Here is a 22,366-nt window from a genome sequence, read left to right as displayed (position 1 = left end):
TGCGCTTTTATTATTTAAAGGTACAGTTTTTTGTTTAATTTTTGTTTAATTTCTTTATTGTATGTTTTGACTCCAAAAGTTCAATATATCAAGTAAAGAACGACTATTATTGCTAGGTCTGTTTAACATGTCTGACATTGAGGAAACTACTTGTTCTATGTGTTTAGATGCCTCTGTGGAACTCCCTCTTACTTTTTGTCCCTCATGTACTGAAAGGGCCTTAAAATGTAAAGAGCAGATTTTATTTAAGGAAATTGTGTCTAAGGATGATTCTCAGTCTGAGGAGAATCAGGGTATGCCGCCAAATTCTCCCCAAACGTCACAACCTTTAACGCCCACCCAAGCGACGCCGGGTTCTTCAACCGCATCTAATTCATTTACCCTGCATGATATGGCTGCAGCTATGTCAACTACCCTTACAGAGGTTTTATCCAAGTTGCCAGTGTTAAAGGGCAAACACAGTAGGACAGAAGTCAATGTGAATACTGAATCCTCTAATGCTTTATTGACTATTTCCGATGTACCCTCACAGGGATCTGATTTGGGGGTCAGGGAACTTCTGTCTGAGGGGGAACTTTCCAATTGGGGAAGTGTGTTACCTCAGATGGACTCGGACGTCATGTCCTTTAGATTTAAGCTTGTACACCTCCACTGTTACTTTCAGAGGTTTTAGCGACTCTGGATGACTGTGACTCTATTGTGGTACCACCAGAGAAACTGTGTAAAATGGACAAATACTTAGAGGTACCTGCTTACACTGATGTTTTTCCGGTTCCTAAGAGAATTTCGGAGATTATCAAAAGGGAATGGGACAGACCGGGTATACCGTTCTCACCTTCTCTAATTTTAAGAAAATGTACCCTATATCTGACACTATTCAGGATTCTTGACAGACGGTCTCTAAGGTGGAGGGAGCTATATCTATATTTAGAAAAAGCAAAAAGAAAGAAGATTCCACAAAATAAGTGCAATCTCAAAGTCTAGGATACAAAGCACATATAGACACAGGACCAGAAGATTCAATGCAAAAACAATAATTCTTTATATGTGAATATATATATAAAGTGCATAAAAAAAAAAAACACACATATATGTACAGTTCAAAACATACAATACATCAACCATACAAATACATTCATACTCATAACAGTAAAAAGGGGTACCCCAATTGAGCAGCAAGAGGTTTTCAACTTATTATTAATAAGGTGCACCATATGAGTCCAGAGACTGTAATTTCCAATTTTAACAAAATATTGGAGCAAACTTTAGGATGCTTTAGAATACATGCAGTTAATTGCATAAGCCAACCATCATAGAGCAGAAATTGCACAGGAAATAACTTTGAAATCATGCAGTTAGTTGAATAAGCCAGATGTCATGAAGCAAGAATCATAGCGTTATTGCAAAGATCGTCAGTGCAATGTAAATTAATATGTTAGACTCATAAAGCTCAGTCCTGTCCAAACATCCAGATGTTCTGTGTAAATGTTAGCAGTCAAGCAGTAAAGCAAAGTTCATTCCTTATCAGTATTGCAACAATAACAAAGCGCAGTCTCTGTAGCAAAAGCTCAGTTGCAGTAAAAAGGATATAAGTACTATACACATTTCATTGGTGCATTTTCTCTTAGTGAACAGAAAGCCATAAAGTCACTTTGCAAATATATATGCTTCGTAAGCACATCGCCACTTATCATAGACAGGTAATCACATACCAGCCGCATCGAGCGGCATGCTTGTATTTAGAGCAACGTGATCCTCATCCGTCTGTGAGTATATGGTCAAAAGCGGCACAGTGTCCCCAATACAAAGATTCTTGATACTTGCTTTCAAGAGGGGTAACTCTCCCCTTGAGTGGGGTTTAGATGTTAGATAGCGACCTGCCAACGCGTCCCCATGCGCGTTTCGCTCCACCCTCGTGGTCGCTCCGGAGCTTCTTCCGGGTATGACGTAGCTACGGCTTACGTGTCCATTTATTGGTTGTTTTGGTCATCTGACTTGGAGGCTCATTCCGTTATCAGTATTGCGTAAGAGCTCATTATTATTTTCAAGCTGACAGCTGTATTCTAATCGCTGTCATATTTAAAACAATTATACAGCATTACTCATCAATAGATTACATAGGCCATAGCACATCAATTTAATACAACATTCATTCCACCACATACATACAATATTAGTGCCAAAAAATATATATAGCAAATAATCTTCTATTTCTTTAGCGTCCCTTAGATTTTCGAAATCAGGTCACAGGGAAAGCATTTTAGTAAAAGATTCATATTCATGTCTATAATAACGTTCCAAATTGATCAAATTTATTATAATTTTTACTATCAAATTCCTGGAGGCCAGAGACCCTAAACAACATGGATAGCAGAAAGTTATAATTCTCTTCAATTAAAAGGAGAGATTTGTCATTTCAAAAAAGAGGCGAACTCTAATTTTTCATTAAGGCCGTGTGGGGATAGAGTATTCAAGTAATAAATCCAACGAGTCTCTTTTTGTAGGAGAATGGTGTCAATATCACCACCTCGTTTACTGGATTTAACTGCTTCAATACCAATAAATTTTAGATCATCTGTCCTAGATTGGTGGCATTGTGCAAAGTGCCTTGCTATAGGACTATCGATATTAAAATCTTTTACATCGTCACGATGTTCGCTTATTCTGGAACGAAACTCCCTGTAGGTTTTACCTACGTAAAATAATGGGCAGGAACATGACAGTAGATATATTACACCAGTCGTTGAGCAATTAATAAAAGATTTAATTTGATAGGTTTTTTCAGTATTGCTCATAAATGTTTTAGTTCGTTTTACATACTGACAACAAACACAATGATTGCACGGAGAGCAACCCACAATTTTCTGGGAGTGTCTATCTAACCAATTAGTATTCCTGACTTGGTTAAACTCACTTCTGACTAAAAAGTCTTTTAGGTTTTTAGCCCTTCGCGCGGTCATAAGTGGATAATCACCCACATATTCTTTAAGGGCTGGATCAAGGGAGAGAAGATGCCAATTTTCTTGTAATATTCTTTTAATCTTTTCCCAATGGGAATTGTATCTCGTGATATATCTAATTTTAGTAGTTGTCTTATCTTCCTCATTTGTATTAGTCTGGTTTTTAAATAGAAGATCTCTTCTATTCATGTTCCTTGCCTTAAAGAGGGCCCTCTTTATACATCTTCTAGAGTATCCTCTAGCCAGAAATCTATCTGCCATCTCATCAGCCTGCTTTTTGAAAACCCAATCATCAGTGCAAATCCGCCGTAACCTTAAAAATTGCCCATAAGGAATATTTTTCTTTAGATTTTCTGGGTGATGGCTTGATCCCAACAACACACTATTAGATGCTGTCGGTTTTCTATATACCTGAGTAACTATCATATTATCTCTTCTAGCAACAAGGAGATCCAGAAAACTTATTTCATTTAGGTGATAATTACAGGTTAAGAAAATATTAAGATCATTGTGGTTATACTCAGGTATATAGAAAACCGACAGCATCTAATAGTGTGTTGTTGGGATCAAGCCATCACCCAGAAAAATCTAAAGAAAAATATTCCTTATGGGCAATTTTTAAGGTTACGGCGGATTTGCACTGATGATTGGGTTTTCAAAAAGCAGGCTGATGAGATGGCAGATAGATTTCTGGCTAGAGGATACTCTAGAAGATGTATAAAGAGGGCCCTCTTTAAGGCAAGGAACATGAATAGAAGATCTTCTATTTAAAAACCAGACTAATACAAATGAGGAAGATAAGACAACTACTAAAATTAGATATATCACGAGATACAATTCCCATTGGGAAAAGATTAAAAGAATATTACAAGAAAATTGGCATCTTCTCTCCCTTGATCCAGCCCTTAAAGAATATGTGGGTGATTATCCACTTATGACCGCGCGAAGGGCTAAAAACCTAAAAGACTTTTTAGTCAGAAGTGAGTTTTAACCAAGTCAGGAATACTAATTGGTTAGATAGACACTCCCAGAAAATTGTGGGTTGCTCTCCGTGCAATCATTGTGTTTGTTGTCAGTATGTAAAACGAACTAAAACATTTATGAGCAATACTGAAAAAACCTATCAAATTAAATCTTTTATTAATTGCTCAACGACTGGTGTAATATATCTACTGTCATGTTCCTGCCCATTATTTTACGTAGGTAAAACCTACAGGGAGTTTCGTTCCAGAATAAGCGAACATCGTGACGATGTAAAAGATTTTAATATCGATAGTCCTATAGCAAGGCACTTTGCACAATGCCACCAATCTAGGACAGATGATCTAAAATTTATTGGTATTGAAGCAGTTAAATCCAGTAAACGAGGTGGTGATATTGACACCATTCTCCTACAAAAAGAGACTTGTTGGATTTATTACTTGAATACTCTATCCCCACACGGCCTTAATGAAAAATTAGAGTTCGCCTCTTTTTTGAAATGACAAATCTCTCCTTTTAATTGAAGAGAATTATAACTTTCTGCTATCCATGTTGTTTAGGGTCTCTGGCCTCCAGGAATTAGATAGTAAAAATTATAATAAATTGATCAATTTGGAACGTTATTATAGACATGAATATGAATCTTTTACTAAAATGCTTTCCCTGTGACCTGATTTCGAAAATCTAAGGGACGCTAAAGAAATAGAAGATTATTTGCTATATATATTTTTTGGCACTAATATTGTATGTATGTGGTGGAATGAATGTTGTATTAAATTGATGTGCTATGGCCTATGTAATCTATTGATGAGTAATGCTGTATAATTGTTTTAAATATGACAGCGATTAGAATACAGCTGTCAGCTTGAAAATAATAATGAGCTCTTACGCAATACTGATAACGGAATGAGCCTCCAAGTCAGATGACCAAAACAACCAATAAATGGACACGTAAGCCGTAGCTACGTCATACCCGGAAGAAGCTCCGAGCGACCACGAGGGTGGAGCGAAACGCGCATGGGGACGCGTTGGCAGGTCGCTATCTAACATCTAAACCCCACTCAAGGGGAGAGTTACCCCTCTTGAAAGCAAGTATCAAGAATCTTTGTATGGGGACACTGTGCCGCTTTTGACCATATACTCACAGACGGATGAGGATCACGTTGCTCTAAATACAAGCATGCCGCTCGATGCGGCTGGTATGTGATTACCTGTCTATGATAAGTGGCGATGTGCTTACGAAGCATATATATTTGCAAAGTGACTTTATGGCTTTCTGTTCACTAAGAGAAAATGCACCAATGAAATGTGTATAGTACTTATATCCTTTTTACTGCAACTGAGCTTTTGCTACAGAGACTGCGCTTTGTTATTGTTGCAATACTGATAAGGAATGAACTTTGCTTTACTGCTTGACTGCTAACATTTACACAGAACATCTGGATGTTTGGACAGGACTGAGCTTTATGAGTCTAACATATTAATTTACATTGCACTGACGATCTTTTGCAATAACGCTATGATTCTTGCTTCATGACATCTGGCTTATTCAACTAACTGCATGATTTCAAAGTTATTTCCTGTGCAATTTCTGCTCTATGATGGTTGGCTTATGCAATTAACTGCATGTATTCTAAAGCATCCTAAAGTTTGCTCCAATATTTTGTTAAAATTGGAAATTACAGTCTCTGGACTCATATGGTGCACCTTATTAATAATAAGTTGAAAACCTCTTGCTGCTCAATTGGGGTACCCCTTTTTACTGTTATGAGTATGAATGTATTTGTATGGTTGATGTATTGTATGTTTTGAACTGTACATATATGTGTGTTTTTTTTATGCACTTTATATATATATATTCACATATAAAGAATTATTGTTTTTGCATTGAATCTTCTGGTCCTGTGTCTATATGTGCTTTGTATCCTAGACTTTGAGATTGCACTTATTTTGTGGAATCTTCTTTCTTTTTGCTTTTTCTAAATATGTTTTTCTAGGTTGCACTATAGCGTTTATTACTATTATTCTAGGTGAGCTTTACTAAAAAACCCTGTTTTGGAGCTATATCTACCCTGGCTAAGCGTACAACTATTCCTATTGAGGACAGCTGTGCTTTCAAAGATCCTATGGATAAGAAATTGGAGGGCCTTCTAAAAAAGTTATTTATTCATCAGGATTTCCTTTTACAACCGACAGCCTGCATTGTACCAGTTACCACTGCGGCGGCTTTTTGGTTTGATGCCTTAGAGTCTCTTAAGACTGAGACTCCTTTAGAGGATATTTTAGATAGAATTAAGGCTCTCAAGCTGGCTAATTCTTTTATCACAGATGCCGCCTTTCAAATTGCTAAGTTGGCGGCTAAGAATGCCGGATTTGCTGTTTTAGCTCGTAGATCGTTATGGTTAAAATCTTGATCTGCTGATGTGTCATCTAAGTCAAAGCTTTTGGCTATTCCTTTCAAGGGCAAAACTCTATTCGGCCTGACTTATTTCTGACATTACTGGAGGTAAGGGTCATCTCCTACCTCAGGATAAGACTGCTAAATTGAGGGGTAAACAAAATAATTTTTGTTCCTTTCAAAACTTTAAAGGAGTCCCCTCTTCTTCCTCTTCTTCCGCGAAACAGGACGGGAATTTTGCTCAGGCCATGTCCGTCTGGAGACCCAACCAGGCCTGGAACAAGGGTAAACAACCCAAGAAGCCTGCTGCTGCTACCAAGACAGCATGAAGGGGCGGCCCCCGATCTGGGACCGGATCTAGTAGGGGCAGACTTTGTCTCTTTGCCCAGGCTTGAGTAAGAGATGTTCAGGACCCCTGGGCACTGGAAATCGTGACCCACGAGTATCAACTGGAATTCAAAAATTTTCCCCCAAGGGGGAGATTTCTTCTTTCACGATTATCTGTAGACCAGATAAAAAGAGAGGCGTTCTTACGTTGTGTAAAAGACCTCTCTACTATGGGATTAATTTGTCCCGTTCCAAGACTGGCACAGGGACAGGGGTTTTACTCAAATCTTTTTGTGGTTCCCAAAAAAGAGGGAACATTCAGACCCATTTTAGATCTCAAAAGTCTAAACAAGTTTCTCAGAGTCCCATCTTACCTTCATATTCCTATTCACAAGGATCATCATCAGTACCTAAGGTTTGCCTTCCTGGACAAAAATTTCAGTTCGTGGCTCTTCCCTTTGGGTTGGCCACAGCACCCAGAATCTTCACAAAGGTTCTAGGGTCCCTTCTGGCGGTTCTCAGGCCGCTAGGCATTGCAGTGGCGCCTTATCTGGACATATTCTGATCCAGGCATCGACTTATCATCTGACAAAATCTCATACAGATATGGTGTTGTCCTTTCTGAGAACTCATGGATGGAATGTGAATCTAGAGTAAAGTTCACTAATTTCACAGACAAAGGTTCCCTTCTTGGGAACTCTGATACATTCTATCTCAATTAAGATTTTTCTGACGAAGGTCAGAAAGTCAAAGAATCTAAATACATGCCAAGCCCTTCAGTCCAACCCTCGGCCATCAGTGGCTCAGTGCATGGAGGTAATTGGATTGATGGTGGCGGCAATGGACATCATTCCGTTTGCTCGATTTCATCTCAGACCACTGCAACTGTGCTTGCTCGGACAGTGGAATGGGGATTATGCAAGTTTATCTCCTCAGATAAATCTGGACCAGGAGACCAGAGACTATCTTCTTTGGTGGTTGTCGCCGGAGGGACATGTTTCCGCAGACCCTCGTAGGTGATAGTGACTATGCACGCCAGTCTACTAGGATGGGGTGCAGTCTGGAATTTCATGAAGGCTCAGGGTGTGTGGACTCGGGTGGAGTCTCTACTTCCAATCAATATTCTGGAATTGAGAGCAATATTCAATGCGCTTCAGGCAGTTGGTTTTGGCCAAATTCATCAGATTCCAGTCGGACAACATCACGACTGTGGCTTACATCAATCATCAGGGAGGAACAAGGAGTTCCTTAGCGATGACAGAAGTATCCAAAATAATTCAGTGGGAGGAAGCTCACTCTTGTTATCTGTCAGCAATCTATATCCCAGGAGTGGACAACTGGGAGGCGGATTTTTTGAGCAGACAGACGTTTCATCCGGGGGAATGGGAACTCCATCCGGAGGTCTTTGCCAACCTGATCCTCAGGTGGGGCAGGTCGGAAATGGGTCTGATGGTGTCTCGTCAGAATGCCAAGCTTCCAAGATATGGATCCAGGTCGAGGGATCCTCAGGCCGAACTGATAGATACCTTGGCAGTGCCTTGATCGTTCAACCTAGCTTATGTGTTTCCACCGTTTGCTTTTCTCCCCGGGTGATTGCTCAGATCAAACAGGAGAGGGATTCAGTAATTCTAATTGTGCCTGCGTGGCCTCGCAGGACTTGGTATGCCAATCTAGTGGAAATGTCCTCTCTGCCGCCGTGGAAGCTTCCATTGAGGCAAGACCTTCTCATTCAGGGACCCTTCCATCATCCGAATATAGTTTCTCTGCAGCGGACTGCTTGGAGATTGAACGCTTGATTTTATCTAAGCGGGGGTTCTCTGATTCGGTCATTGATTCTTTGATTCAGGCTCGTAAGCCTGTTACTAGAAAGATCTACCATAAGATATGGCGTAAATATCTTCATTGGTGCGAATCCAAAAGTTACTTGTGGAGTAGAGTTAGGATTCCCAGGATTCTGTCTTTTCTCCAAGAAGGATTGGAGAAAGGGTTATCAGCAAGTTCCTTAAAGGAAAAATTTCTGCTTTGTCAATTTTACTACACAAACGTTTGGCAGATGTTCCACACGTTCAGTCTTTTTGTCAGGCTCTGATCAGAATCAAGCCTGTGTTTAGACCAATTGCTCCACCCTGGAGTTTGAATGTAGTTCTTAATGTTCTACAAGGGGTTCTGTTTGAACCCATGCATTCCATAGATATTAAGTTGTTATCTTGGAAAGTTTTATTTTTGGTTGCTATTTCTTCTGTTCGTAGAGTTTCTGAGCTTTCAGCGTTACAACGTGACTTGCCTTACCTTATCTTCCATTCTGATAATGTGGTTTTATGTACCAAACTTGGGTTCCTTCCTAAGGTTGTTTCAAATAAGAATATTAATCAGGAAATTGTTGTTCCTTCATTATGTCCTAATCCTTCTTCTAAGAATGAGCGTCTGTTACATAACTTGGACGTGGTCCGTGCCTTGAAGTTTTACTTGCAGGCGACTAAAGAATTTCGTCAATCATCTTCATTATTTTGCTGTGTTTTCCGGAAAGCGTAGGGGCCTGAAAGCTTTTACTCTACCTCTCTTTCTTTTTGGCTGAAGAGTATCATCCGTCTGGCATATGAGACTGCTGGATAGCAACCTCCTGAAAGAATTACGGCTCATTCTACTAGGACTGTGGCTTCCTCATGGGCATTTAAACACGATGCTTCTGTTGAACAGATTTGCAAGGCTGCAACTTGGTCGTCTCTTCACACTTTTTACAAATTTGATACTTTTGCTTCTTCTGAGGCTATTTTTGGGATAAAGGTTCTTCAAGCAGTGGTGCCTTCTGTTTAGGTTCCTGTCTTGTCCCTCCCTTTCATCCGTGTCCTGTAGCTTTTGGTATTGTATCCCACAAGGATGAAATCCGCAGACTCGTCATATCTTGTGAAAGAAAAGGAAATTTATGCTTACCTGATAAATTTGTTTATTTTATGATATGACGAGTCCACGGCCCACCCTGTCATTTTTAAGACAGGTATGTACTTATTTTTTTAAACTTTAGTCACCTCTGCACCTTTGACTTTTCCTTTCTCTACCTAACTTTGGTCGAATGACTGGGGGAAGAGGGAGCTCTGCTGTGGTGCTCTTTGCCACTTCCTGCTGGCAGGAGGTTTAATCCCACAAGTAAGGATGAAATCCGTGGACTCGTCATATCGTAAAAGAAATACATTTATCAGGTAAGCATAAATTTCCCTTTTAAGGGCAATGCCCATCCAAATGTCCTTTTTAAGGGCAATGGGGAGCTTAGGTTTTTTTAGTTAGTATTTTATTTGGGGGGTTGGTTGTGTGGGTGGTGGGTTTTACTGTTGGGGGGGTTGTTTGTATTTTTTTTAAAAGGTAAAAGAGCTGATTTATTTGGGGCAATGCCCAGCAAAAGGCCCTTTCAAGGGCTATTGATAGTTTAGTTTAGGCTAGGTTTTTTATTTTTATTTTGGGGGGCTTTTTTTACTTTGATAGGGCGATTATATTAGGTGTAATTAGTTTAAAGATCTGTAATTTGTTTTTTATTTTCTGTAATTTAGTTTTTTGTTTGTGATTTAGCTCATTTAATTTAATTTATTTAATTGTATTTAATTTATTTAATTGTAGTGTAGTATTTGGTGTTAGTGTAAATTTGGTTAGTTTTTATTTTACAGGTACTTTTGTATTTATTTTAGCCAGGTAGTTAGTAAATAGTTAATAACTATTTAGTAACTATTCTACCTAGTTAAAATAAATACAAACTTGCCTGTAAAATAAATTAAACCCTAAGCTAGATACAATGTAACTATTAGTTATATTGTAGCTATCTTAGGGTTTATTTTATAGGTAAGTATTTAGTTTTAAATAGGAATTATTTAGGTAATAATATAAAATTTTATTTATATTTATTTAAATTATGTTTAAGTTAGGGGGTGTTAGGGTTAGACTTAGGTTTCGGGTTAATACATTTAGTATAGTGGTGGCTACATTGGGGGCAGCAGATTAGGAGTTAATAAATGTAAGTAGGTGGCGGCGATGTTAGGGGCAGCAGATTAGGGGTTAATAATATTTAACTAATGTGTGGCTGTTTAGGGGTTAATATGTTTATTATAGTGGCGGCGATGTCCGGAGCGGCAGATTAGGGGTTAATAAATATAATGTAGGTTTCAGCGATGTCGAGGGAGGCAGATTAAGGGTTAATAAGTGTAAGATTAGGGGTGTTTAGACTCAGGGTTCATGTTAGGGTGTTAGGTTTAAACATAAATTTTATTTCCCCATAGGAATCAATGGGGCTGCGTTACTGAGTTTTACGCTGCTTTATTGCAGGTGTTTTTCTCAGCCGGCTCTCCCCGTTGATTCCTATGGGGAAATTGTGCACGAGCACATTACACCAGCTCACCGCTGACTTAAGCAGCGCTGGTATTGGAGTAAAGTGTGGAGCAAAAATTTGCTCTACGCTCACTTTTTTGTCTTTTAACGCTGGGTTTGTAAAAACCCGTAATACCAGCGCTGTAGGAAAGTGATCGGTGACAATAACGTGCAAGTTAGCACCGCACCCCTGTTACCGCAAAACTCGTAATCTAGCCGATAGTAAGTTTAATTGCATTGTATTTTTACTATGCACCTGTGGTTTTGTAATTCTATATTTTATGGTCCTTTTAAATGGACTGATGTGTGATATGGCCACAATTAAATAGATGTTCTACCATTATGTTGTATAGATCTGAGGAGATTCATATTTAAGTGGCAATTATAACACCCACAGAGCTAACTGTACTAAATGCTTGTGCTGAATCAATAGGACATATGTAATAACCTAATCAGCTGATCTGTATCACATGAATTTTTATGTGTGCCTTTAATTATACCATACGTACAGTTAATCAGAACCATTATTTTTCTCCAACATAGGTGTGTCCGGTCCACGGCGTCATCCTTACTTGTGGGATATTCTCTTCCCCAACAGGAAATGGCAAAGAGCCCAGCAAAGCTGGTCACATGATCCCTCCTAGGCTCCGCCTTCCCCAGTCATTCTCTTTGCCGTTGTACAGGCAACATCTCCACGGAGATGGCTTAGAGTTTTTTAGTGTTTAACTGTAGTTTTTATTATTCAATCAAGAGTTTGTTATTTTAAAATAGTGCTGGTATGTACTATTTACTCTGAAACAGAAAAGAGATGAAGATTTCTGTTTGTAAGAGGAAAATGATTTTAGCAACCGTTACTAAAATCGATGGCTGTTTCCACACAGGACTGTTGAGAGGAATTAACTTCAGTTGGGGGAACAGTGAGCAGACTTTTGCTGCTTGAGGTATGACACATTCTAACAAGACGATGTAATGCTGGAAGCTGTCATTTTCCCTATGGGATCCGGTAAGCCATTTTTATTACAGAAAGAAAAAAAGGGCTTCACAAGGGCTTTTTAAGACTGTAGACATTTTCTGGGCTAAATCGATTTATATATAAACATATTTTATACTCCATAGCCTTGAGGAATTATTTTAATCTTGGGAATTATGTAAAATAACCGGCAGGCACTGTATTGGACACCTTATTCTCTAGGGGCTTTCCCTAATCATAGGCAGAGTCTCATTTTCGCGCCTCTATTGCGCACTTGTTTTTGAGAAGCATGACATGCAGATGCATGTGTGAGGAGCTCTGATACATAGAAAAGACTTTCTGAAGGCGTCATTTGGTATCGTATTCCCCTTTGGGCTTGGTTGGGTCTCAGCAAAGCAGATACCAGGGACTGTAAAGGGGTTAAATATAAAAACGGCTCCGGTTCCGTTATTTTAAGGGTTAAAGCTTCCATATTTGGTGTGCAATACTTTTAAGGCTTTAAGACACTGTGGTGAAATTTTGGTGAATTTTGAACAATTCCTTCATACTTTTTTATTTTAAAACGTTTTTTGTACTTTGTTATCAAGTTTTTGCCTGTTTAACATGTCTGAACTACCAGATAGACTGTGTTCTGAATGTGGGGAAGCCAAGGTTCCTTCTCATTTAAATAGATGTGATTTATGTGACACAAAATTTAGAGAAAATGATGCCCAAGATGATTCCTCAAGTGAGGGGAGTAAGCATGGTACTGCATCATCCCCTCCTTCGTCTACACCAGTCTTGCCCACACAGGAGGCCCCTAGTACATCTAGCGCGCCAATACTCCTTACTATGCAACAATTAACGGCTGTAATGGATAATTCTATCAAAAACATTTTAGCCAAAATGCCCACTTATCAGCGAAAGCGCAACTGCTCTGTTTTAGAAAATACTGAAGAGCATGAGGACGCTGATGATATTGGTTCTGAAGGGCCCCTACCCCAGTCTGAGGGGGCCAGGGAGGTTTTGTCTGAGGGAGAAATTTCAGATTCAGGGAAAATTTCTCAACAAGCTGAACCTGATGTGATTACATTTAAATTTAAATTGGAACATCTCCGCGCTCTGCTTAAGGAGGTGTTATCCACTCTGGATGATTGTGAGAATTTGGTCATTCCAGAGAAACTATGTAAAATGGACAAGTTCCTAGAGGTCCCGGGGCCCCCCGAAGCTTTTCCTATACCCAAGCGGGTGGCGGACATTGTAAATAAAGAATGGGAAAGGCCCGGTATACCTTTCGTCCCTCCCCCCCATATTTAAAAAATTGTTTCCTATGGTCGACCCCAGAAAGGACTTATGGCAGACAGTCCCCAAGGTCGAGGGGGCGGTTTCTACTCTAAACAAACGCACCACTATACCCATAGAAGATAGTTGTGCTTTCAAAGATCCTATGGATAAAAAATTAGAAGGTTTGCTTAAAAAGATGTTTGTTCAGCAAGGTTACCTTCTACAACCAATTTCATGCATTGTTCCTGTCACTACAGCAGCGTGTTTCTGGTTCGATGAGCTAGAAAAGGCGCTCAATAATAATTCTTCTTCTTATGAGGAGATTATGGACAGAATTCATGCTCTCAAATTGGCTAATTCTTTCACCCTAGACGCCACTTTGCAATTGGCTAGGTTAGCGGCGAAAAATTCTGGTTTTGCTATTGTGGCGCGCAGAGCGCTTTGGTTAAAATCTTGGTCAGCGGATGCGTCTTCCAAGAACAAATTGCTTAACATTCCTTTCAAGGGGAAAACGCTGTTTGGCCCTGACTTGAAAGAGATTATCTCTGATATCACTGGGGGCAAGGGCCACGCCCTTCCTCAGGATAGGTCTTTCAAGGCCAAAAATAAACCTAATTTTCGTCCCTTTCGCAGAAACGGACCAGCCCCAAGTGCTACGTCCTCTAAGCAAGAGGGTAATACTTCTCAAGCCAAGCCAGCCTGGAGACCAATGCAAGGCTGGAACAAAGGAAAGCAGGCCAAGAAACCTGCCACTGCTACCAAGACAGCATGAGATGTTGGCCCCCGATCCGGGACCGGATCTGGTGGGGGGCAGACTCTCTCTCTTCGCTCAGGCTTGGGCAAGAGATGTTCTGGATCCTTGGGCACTAGAAATAGTCTCCCAAGGTTATCTTCTGGAATTCAAGGGGCTTCCCCCAAGGGGGAGGTTCCACAGGTCTCAATTGTCTTCAGACCACATAAAAAGACAGGCATTCTTACATTGTGTAGAAGACCTGTTAAAAATGGGAGTGATTCATCCTGTTCCTTTAGGAGAACAAGGGATGGGGTTCTACTCCAATCTGTTCGTAGTTCCCAAAAAAGAGGGAACATTCAGACCAATCTTAGATCTCAAGATCCTAAACAAGTTTCTCAAGGTTCCATCGTTCAAAATGGAAACCATTCGAACAATTCTTCCTTCCATCCAGGAAGGTCAATTCATGACCACGGTGGATTTAAAGGATGCGTATCTACATATTCCTATCCACAAGGAACATCATCGGTTCCTAAGGTTCGCATTCCTGGACAAGCATTACCAGTTTGTGGCACTTCCGTTCGGATTAGCCACTGCTCCAAGGATTTTCACAAAGGTACTAGGGTCCCTTCTAGCGGTGCTAAGACCAAGGGGCATTGCAGTAGTACCTTACTTGGACGACATTCTGATTCAAGCGTCGTCCCTTCCTCAAGCAAAGGCTCACACGGACATTGTCCTGGCCTTTCTCAGATCTCACGGGTGGAAAGTGAACGTAGAAAAAAGTTCTCTATCTCCGTCAACAAGGGTTCCCTTCTTGGGAACAATAATAGACTCCTTAGAAATGAGGATTTTTCTGACAGAGGCCAGAAAATCAAAACTTCTAAACTCTTGTCAAATACTTCATTCTGTTCCTCTTCCTTCCATAGCGCAGTGCATGGAAGTAATAGGTTTGATGGTAGCGGCAATGGACATAGTTCCTTTTGCGCGAATTCATCTAAGACCATTACAACTGTGCATGCTCAGTCAGTGGAATGGGGACTATACAGACTTGTCTCCGACGATACAAGTAGATCAGAGGACCAGAGATTCACTCCGTTGGTGGCTGTCCCTGGACAACCTGTCACAGGGGATGAGCTTCCGCAGACCAGAGTGGGTCATTGTCACGACCGACGCCAGTCTGGTGGGCTGGGGCGCGGTCTGGGGACCCCTGAAAGCTCAGGGTCTTTGGTCTCGGGAAGAATCTCTTCTCCCGATAAATATTCTGGAACTGAGAGCGATATTCAATGCTCTCAAGGCTTGGCCTCAGCTAGCAAAGGCCAAGTTCATACGGTTTCAATCAGACAACATGACGACTGTTGCGTACATCAACCATCAGGGGGGAACAAGGAGTTCCCTGGCGATGGAAGAAGTGACCAAAATCATTCAATGGGCGGAGACTCACTCCTGCCACTTGTCTGCAATCCACATCCCAGGAGTGGAAAATTGGGAAGCGGATTTTCTGAGTCGTCAGACATTTCATCCGGGTGTGTGGGAACTCCATCCGGAAATCTTTGCCCAAATTACTCAATTGTGGGGCATTCCAGACATGGATCTGATGGCCTCTCGTCAGAACTTCAAGGTTCCTTGCTACGGGTCCAGATCCAGGGATCCCAAGGCGACTCTAGTAGATGCACTAGTAGCACCTTGGACCTTCAAACTAGCTTATGTATTCCCGCCGTTTCCTCTCATCCCCAGGCTGGTAGCCAGGATCAATCAGGAGAGGGCATCGGTGATCTTGATAGCTCCTGCGTGGCCACGCAGGACTTGGTATGCAGACCTGGTGAATATGTCATCGGCTCCACCATGGAAGCTACCTTTGAGACGAGACCTTCTTGTTCAAGGTCCGTTCGAACATCCGAATCTGGTCTCACTCCAACTGACTGCTTGGAGATTGAACGCTTGATCTTATCAAAGCGAGGGTTCTCAGATTCTGTCATTGATACTCTTGTTCAGGCCAGAAAGCCTGTAACTAGAAAAATTTACCACAAAATATGGAAAAAATATATCTGTTGGTGTGAATCTAAAGGATTCCCTTGGGACAAGGTAAAAATTCCTAAGATTCTATCCTTTCTTCAAGAAGGTTTGGAGAAAGGATTATCTGCAAGTTCCTTGAAGGGACAGATTTCTGCCTTGTCTGTGTTACTTCACAAAAAGCTGTCAGCTGTGCCAGATGTTCAAGCCTTTGTTCAGGCTCTGGTTAGAATCAAGCCTGTTTACAAACCTTTGACTCCTCCTTGGAGTCTCAATTTAGTTCTTTCAGTTCTTCAGGGGGTTCCGTTTGAACCCTTACATTCCGTTGATATTAAGTTATTATCTTGGAAAGTTTTGTTTTTGGTTGCAATTTCTTCTGCTAGAAGAGTTTCAGAATTATCTGCTCTGCAGTGTTCTCCTCCTTATCTGGTGTTCCATGCAGATAAGGTGGTTTTACGTACTAAACCTGGTTTTCTTCCGAAAGTTGTTTCTAACAAAAACATTAACCAGGAGATAGTCGTGCCTTCTTTGTGTCCGAATCCAGTTTCAAAGAAGGAACGTTTGTTGCACAATTTGGATGTTGTTCGTGCTCTAAAATTCTATTTAGATGCTACAAAGGATTTTAGACAAACATCTTCCTTGTTTGTTGTTTATTCTGGTAAAAGGAGAGGTCAAAAAGCAACTTCTACCTCTCTCTCTTTTTGGATTAAAAGCATCATCAGATTGGCTTATGAGACTGCCGGACGGCAGCCTCCTGAAAGAATCACAGCTCATTCCACTAGGGCTGTGGCTTCCACATGGGCCTTCAAGAACGAGGCTTCTGTTGATCAGATATGTAAGGCAGCGACTTGGTCTTCACTGCACACTTTTACTAAATTTTACAAGTTTGATACTTTTGCTTCTTCTGAGGCTATTTTTGGGAGAAAGGTTTTGCAAGCCGTGGTGCCTTCCATCTAGGTGACCTGATTCGCTCCCTCCCTTCATCCGTGTCCTAAAGCTTTGGTATTGGTTCCCACAAGTAAGGATGACGCCGTGGACCGGACACACCTATGTTGGAGAAAACAGAATTTATGTTTACCTGATAAATTACTTTCTCCAACGGTGTGTCCGGTCCACGGCCCGCCCTGGTTTTTTAATCAGGTCTGATAATTTATTTTCTTTAACTACAGTCACCACGGTATCATATGGTTTCTCCTATGCAAATATTCCTCCTTTACGTCGGTCGAATGACTGGGGAAGGCGGAGCCTAGGAGGGATCATGTGACCAGCTTTGCTGGGCTCTTTGCCATTTCCTGTTGGGGAAGAGAATATCCCACAAGTAAGGATGACGCCGTGGACCGGACACACCATTGGAGAAAGTAATTTATCAGGTAAACATAAATTCTGTTATTATTATCTGTCTAAACCATTTAATATACTTTTTATAGACACGGCCAGAGCACTGAGAGATATCAGGTATTGATGTAACTGGAGTGAATAAGGGAACCTTCTTCCTGAGCACAGACATTGGAGCCTGTTATCAGCATGAACTCATATGTGTTAGGTGAGTAAAATAGATATTATGCTGACTTTAGTTACTGGGAAAATCGAATAAATCACTCATTAAACAAATATAAACTATTATATTTATATCTGCATCTTTAAGTACATTTATGTCAGTGACCTTATAGAGAAGGAGCAACCACCATTGGGCTGAGGAGGAGGGTAAAAAATACTACTCCCCCTCTGTCCTTTTAGACAGACCATGTCTAACAACTGCCTAAGCTCACCCCCAGACCTGGTTCATTACTCAGAACACCTGCAACTCCATCTTCCCCTGCCTTAAACTCACTCATGGAACATCCACAACTCCCCCAGTGTTCCCCACCCCAGAACCACCACTGATTTGTGTGCTTTATTTTACAGTGAGTATTATTAAACTAATAAAGTTTTTGGCTGTTTATATAAATAGAACCACAGCCGAAAGCTAAAGATTCTCATAAGGTCACTGCGATGTCTGTGATGATTAAGACATCAGGTTCTCACCCAAATGGTTGAACATAAACCAGGAGGCACTGTATGTGCATTTGCTTGTGAAATGTTAAATGGTGGATGCCACCTCTCTTGCCCAGGATACAGATGTACATGTTCCCTGGCTGAGAACATTATCCACACGCACCTTGTTTAATGCGGCCCTATAACTTGTTTTCATCAGTAATCAGTCATTTAGTTTACTATGATGTAGCAATGTTTACATTCTATGTCATGCTTTTTTAAATTGTGATTTACAGGTAAATACATTTAAAAATACAAAATGGAAGACATTTTTGGGTATAAATTTTTTTTTTATTGAGATGGATTATATTATAAATGAATAAACATTCTTATTTCTTTTTATGTAGACAAACACATTAATAGTTCATATCTATCCTTCACTACAGGAAACATCAGAATGATACTGCAAACTCCAATAGTCTTAGACACTAATGACTATTCACAAACATTGGGGATATCACAGCAGATATTTAGAGAGGATGGTGAATTGGAAGGAACTGGGCAGCAATCATTATGTACAGAGAGTAATTTAGTCATCAAACAAGAGGACAACATTTATGAGTTATCTAGTGAAATTATTATCCCCGAGGAAAAACCACACACATTTACTGAGTTTTCAAAACATATTAAAGAAGGGAAAAGTCTACAGTCTAACCAAATGATTCATACAAAGGAGAAACCTTTCAAATGTACAGAATGTGAGAAAAGCTTTAGGAGGAAGTCTCATCTACTAGAACACTACACAGTTCACACAGGTGAGAAACCACACACATGTACTGAGTGCGGCAAATGTTTTACACAAATGGCTCATCTGAAAACTCATAAAAAGATTCACACAGGAGAAAAGCTGTTCACATGTACAGAGTGTGGAAAATGTTTTACACAAAAGGGTTATCTGAAAAGTCATGAAAGGATTCACACAGGAGAAAAGCCTTTCACATGTACAGAGTGTGGAAAATGTTTTACAGAAAAGAGGGATCTGAAAACTCATGAAAGGATTCACACAGGAGAAAAGCCTTTCACATGTACAGAGTGTGGAAAAAGTTTTACAGAAAAGAGTCATCTGAAAACTCATGAAAGGAGTCACACAGGAGAAAAGCCTTTCACATGTACAGAGTGTGGAAAAAGTTTTACAGTAAAGAGTAGTCTGAAAAGTCATGAAAGGATTCACACAGGAGAAAAACCTTTCACATGTACAGAGTGTGGAAAAAGTTTTACAGCAATGAGTAATCTGAAAAGGCATGAAAGGATTCACACAGGAGAAAAACCTTTCACATGTACAGAGTGTGGAAAATGTTTTATATATATGAGTGATCTGAATAATCATGAAAGGATTCACACAGGAGAAAAACCTTTCACATGTACAGAGTGTGGAAAATGTTTTATATATATGAGTAATCTGAATAATCATAAAAGGAGTCACACAGGAGAAAAGCCTTTCACATGTATAGAGTGTGGAAAAAGTTTTACAGTAAAGAGTAGTCTGAAAAGTCATGAAAGGATTCACACAGGAGAAAAGCCTTTCACATGTACAGAGTGCGGAAAAAGTTTTACAAATATGCATCATCTGAAAAAACATGAAAGGATTCACAAGGGAAAAAAACCTTTCACATGTTTAGAAAGTGGAAAAAGGTTTTTATTGAAATCAGGTATCACAAAACACCAACGGGTAGATTTAGAGTATGGCGTTAGCCGTCAAAAGCAGCATTAAGGGGTCCTAACGCTGCTTTTTACCGCCCACTGGTATTTAGAGTCAGGCAGGAATGGGTCTACCGCTCACTTCCTTTCTGCAACTCCAGGCTACCGCAGATCCCCTTACGTCAATTGTGTATCCTACCTTTTCTATGGGATTTGCCTAATGCTGGTATTTGGAGTCTTGGAAGAACTGAGCGGTAGACCCTCTACCGACAAGACTCCTACCGCCAATAAAAGTCAGTAGTTAAGAGCTTTATGGGCTAACGCGGGAACATAAAGCTCCTAACTACTGTGCTACAAAGTACACTAAACACCCATAAACTACCTATGTACCCCTAAACCGAGCCCCCTCCACATCGCCAACCCTCTAATAAAATTTTTTAACCCCTAATCTGCCGACCAGACACCGCCGCCACCTACATTATCCCTATGAACCCCTAATCTGCTGCCCCTAACATCGCCGAAACCTATATTATATTTATTATCCCCTAATCTGCCCCCCCACGTCGCCGCCACCTAACTACACTTATTAACCCCTAATCTGCTGACCGGACCTCGCTGCCACTATAATAAATGTATTAACCCCTAAACCGCCACACTCCCGCCTCACAAACACTATAATAAATTTTATTAACCCCTAATCTGCCCTCCCTAACATCACCGCCACCTACCTACAATTATTAACCCCTAATCTCCCGCCAGCAACGTCGCCGCTACTATAATAACGTTATTAACCCTTAAACCTAACTCCAACCCTAACACCCCCTAAGTTAAATATAATTTTAATTAAACGAAATAGTTACATTGTAGCTATTTTAGGATTTATATTTATTTTACAGGCAACTTTGTATTTATTTTAACTAGGTACAATAGCTATTAAATAGTTAATAACTATTTAATAGCTAGCTAGTTAAAATAAGTATAAAATTACCTGTAAAATAAATCCTAACCTAAATTACAAATACACCTAACACTACACTATCATTAAATTAATTAAATAAATTACCTACAATTAGCTAAACTAAAATACAATTAAATAAACTAATCTATAATACAAAAAAAACAAACACTAAATTACAAAAAATAAAAAAAATTACAAGAAGTTTAAACTTATTACACCTAATCTAAGCCCGCTAATAAAATAAAAAAGCCCCCCAAAATAAAAAAAATTCCCTACCCTATTCTAAATTACAAAAGTAATCAGCTCTTTTACCAGCCATTAAAAGGGCTTTTTGCGGGGTATTGCCCCAAAGTTATCAGCTCTTTTACCTGTAAAAAAAAATACAACCCCCCCCCAACATTAAAACCCACCACCCACTACAAGGAAATCCCAGAAAATGTGGAAATTAGGAGTCTGGCACTTCCTGCACTTTTCTCACACTGTCCACATATACCGGACTATATCAGACTTCTTCTTGATTGCAGTGTTGAGAATTGTGGATTATGCTGTTAAAAGTTTATGTTGTAACCTTAAAAAGCATTGTTGCAATGCTTGTATGTTTATACTTTTATTTTTCAAATAAAGCTTCTTTGGAAAAAAAAACAGCAAAAAAACCCCACCACCCACATACCCCTACTCTAACCCACCCAAACCCCCCTTAAAAAAACCTAACGCTAACCCCCTGAAGATCTCCCTACCTTGAGTCGTCTTCACCCAGCCAAGCCGAATTCTTCATCCAAGGTGCGCAGAGGAGGTCCTTCACCCGGTAGAAGTCTTCATCCAGGCGGCGTCTTCAATCTTCATCCATCCGGAGCGGAGCCATCTTCCAAGGAGCCGACGCGGAGCCATCCTCTTCATCCGGAGTCTTCGTACACAATGACGGTACCTTTAAGTGACGTCATCCAAAGTGGCGTTCCTTCAATTCTGATTGGCTGATAGGATTCTATCAGCCAATCGGAATTAAGGTCGAAAAAATCTGTATTGAGCTCGCATTCTATTGGCTGTTCCAATCAGCTCAATACGATTGGCTGATTGGATTGAACTTCAATCTGATTGGCTGATTGAATCAACCAATCAGATTTTTTCGACCTTAATTCCGATTGGCTAATAGAATCCTATCAGCCAATCAGAATTGAAGGGACGCCATCTTGGATGATGTCACTTAAAGGTACCGTCATTGTGTACGAAGACTCCGGATGAAGAGGATGGCTCTGCGTCGGCTCCTTGGAAGATGGCTCCGCTCCGAATGGATGAAGATTGAAGACGCTGCCTGGATGAAGACTTCTACCGGATGAAGGACCTCCTCTGCGCACCTTGGATAAAGAATTCGGCTCGGCTGGGTGAAGACGACTCAAGGTAGGGAGATCTTCAGGGGGTTAGCGTTAGTTTTTTTTTTAAGTGGGGTTTGGGTTGGTTAGAGTAGGGGTATGAAGGTGGTGGGTTTTAATGTTGGGGGGGTTGTATTTTTTTTTTACAGGTAAAAAAGCTGATTACTTTGGGGCAATGCCCCGCAAAAAGCCCTTTTAAGGGCTGGTAAAAGAGCTGATTACTTTTGTAATTTAGAATAGGGTAGGGCATTTTTTTATTTTGTGGGGCTTTTTTATTTTATTAGGGGGCTTAGATTAGGTGTGATTAATTTAAACTTCTTGTAATATTTTTTTATTTTTTGTAATTTAGTGTTTGTTTTTTTGTATTATAGATTAGTTTA

At 40.2% G+C, this 22,366-nt stretch overlaps 1 protein-coding gene across 1 annotated transcript in view; it reads left to right on the top strand.

The window, feature by feature from the left end:
• LOC128661285 (uncharacterized) overlaps positions 1 to 20,472 on the top strand; it is a 427,186-nt gene extending 406,714 nt beyond the window's left edge. Inside the window, 1 exon segment of the mRNA XM_053715558.1 lies at positions 18,410 to 20,472. Within this exon segment, the coding sequence (XP_053571533.1) occupies positions 18,410 to 19,734 (1,325 nt within the window). The 3' untranslated portion in view covers positions 19,735 to 20,472.
• The last annotated feature ends 1,894 nt before the right edge of the window (positions 20,473 to 22,366 follow it).

This window comes from Bombina bombina, chromosome 5, assembly GCF_027579735.1.
Source record: "Bombina bombina isolate aBomBom1 chromosome 5, aBomBom1.pri, whole genome shotgun sequence".
NCBI lineage: Eukaryota > Metazoa > Chordata > Amphibia > Anura > Bombinatoridae > Bombina > Bombina bombina.
This window is presented reverse-complemented; position numbering and strand designations above follow the sequence as displayed.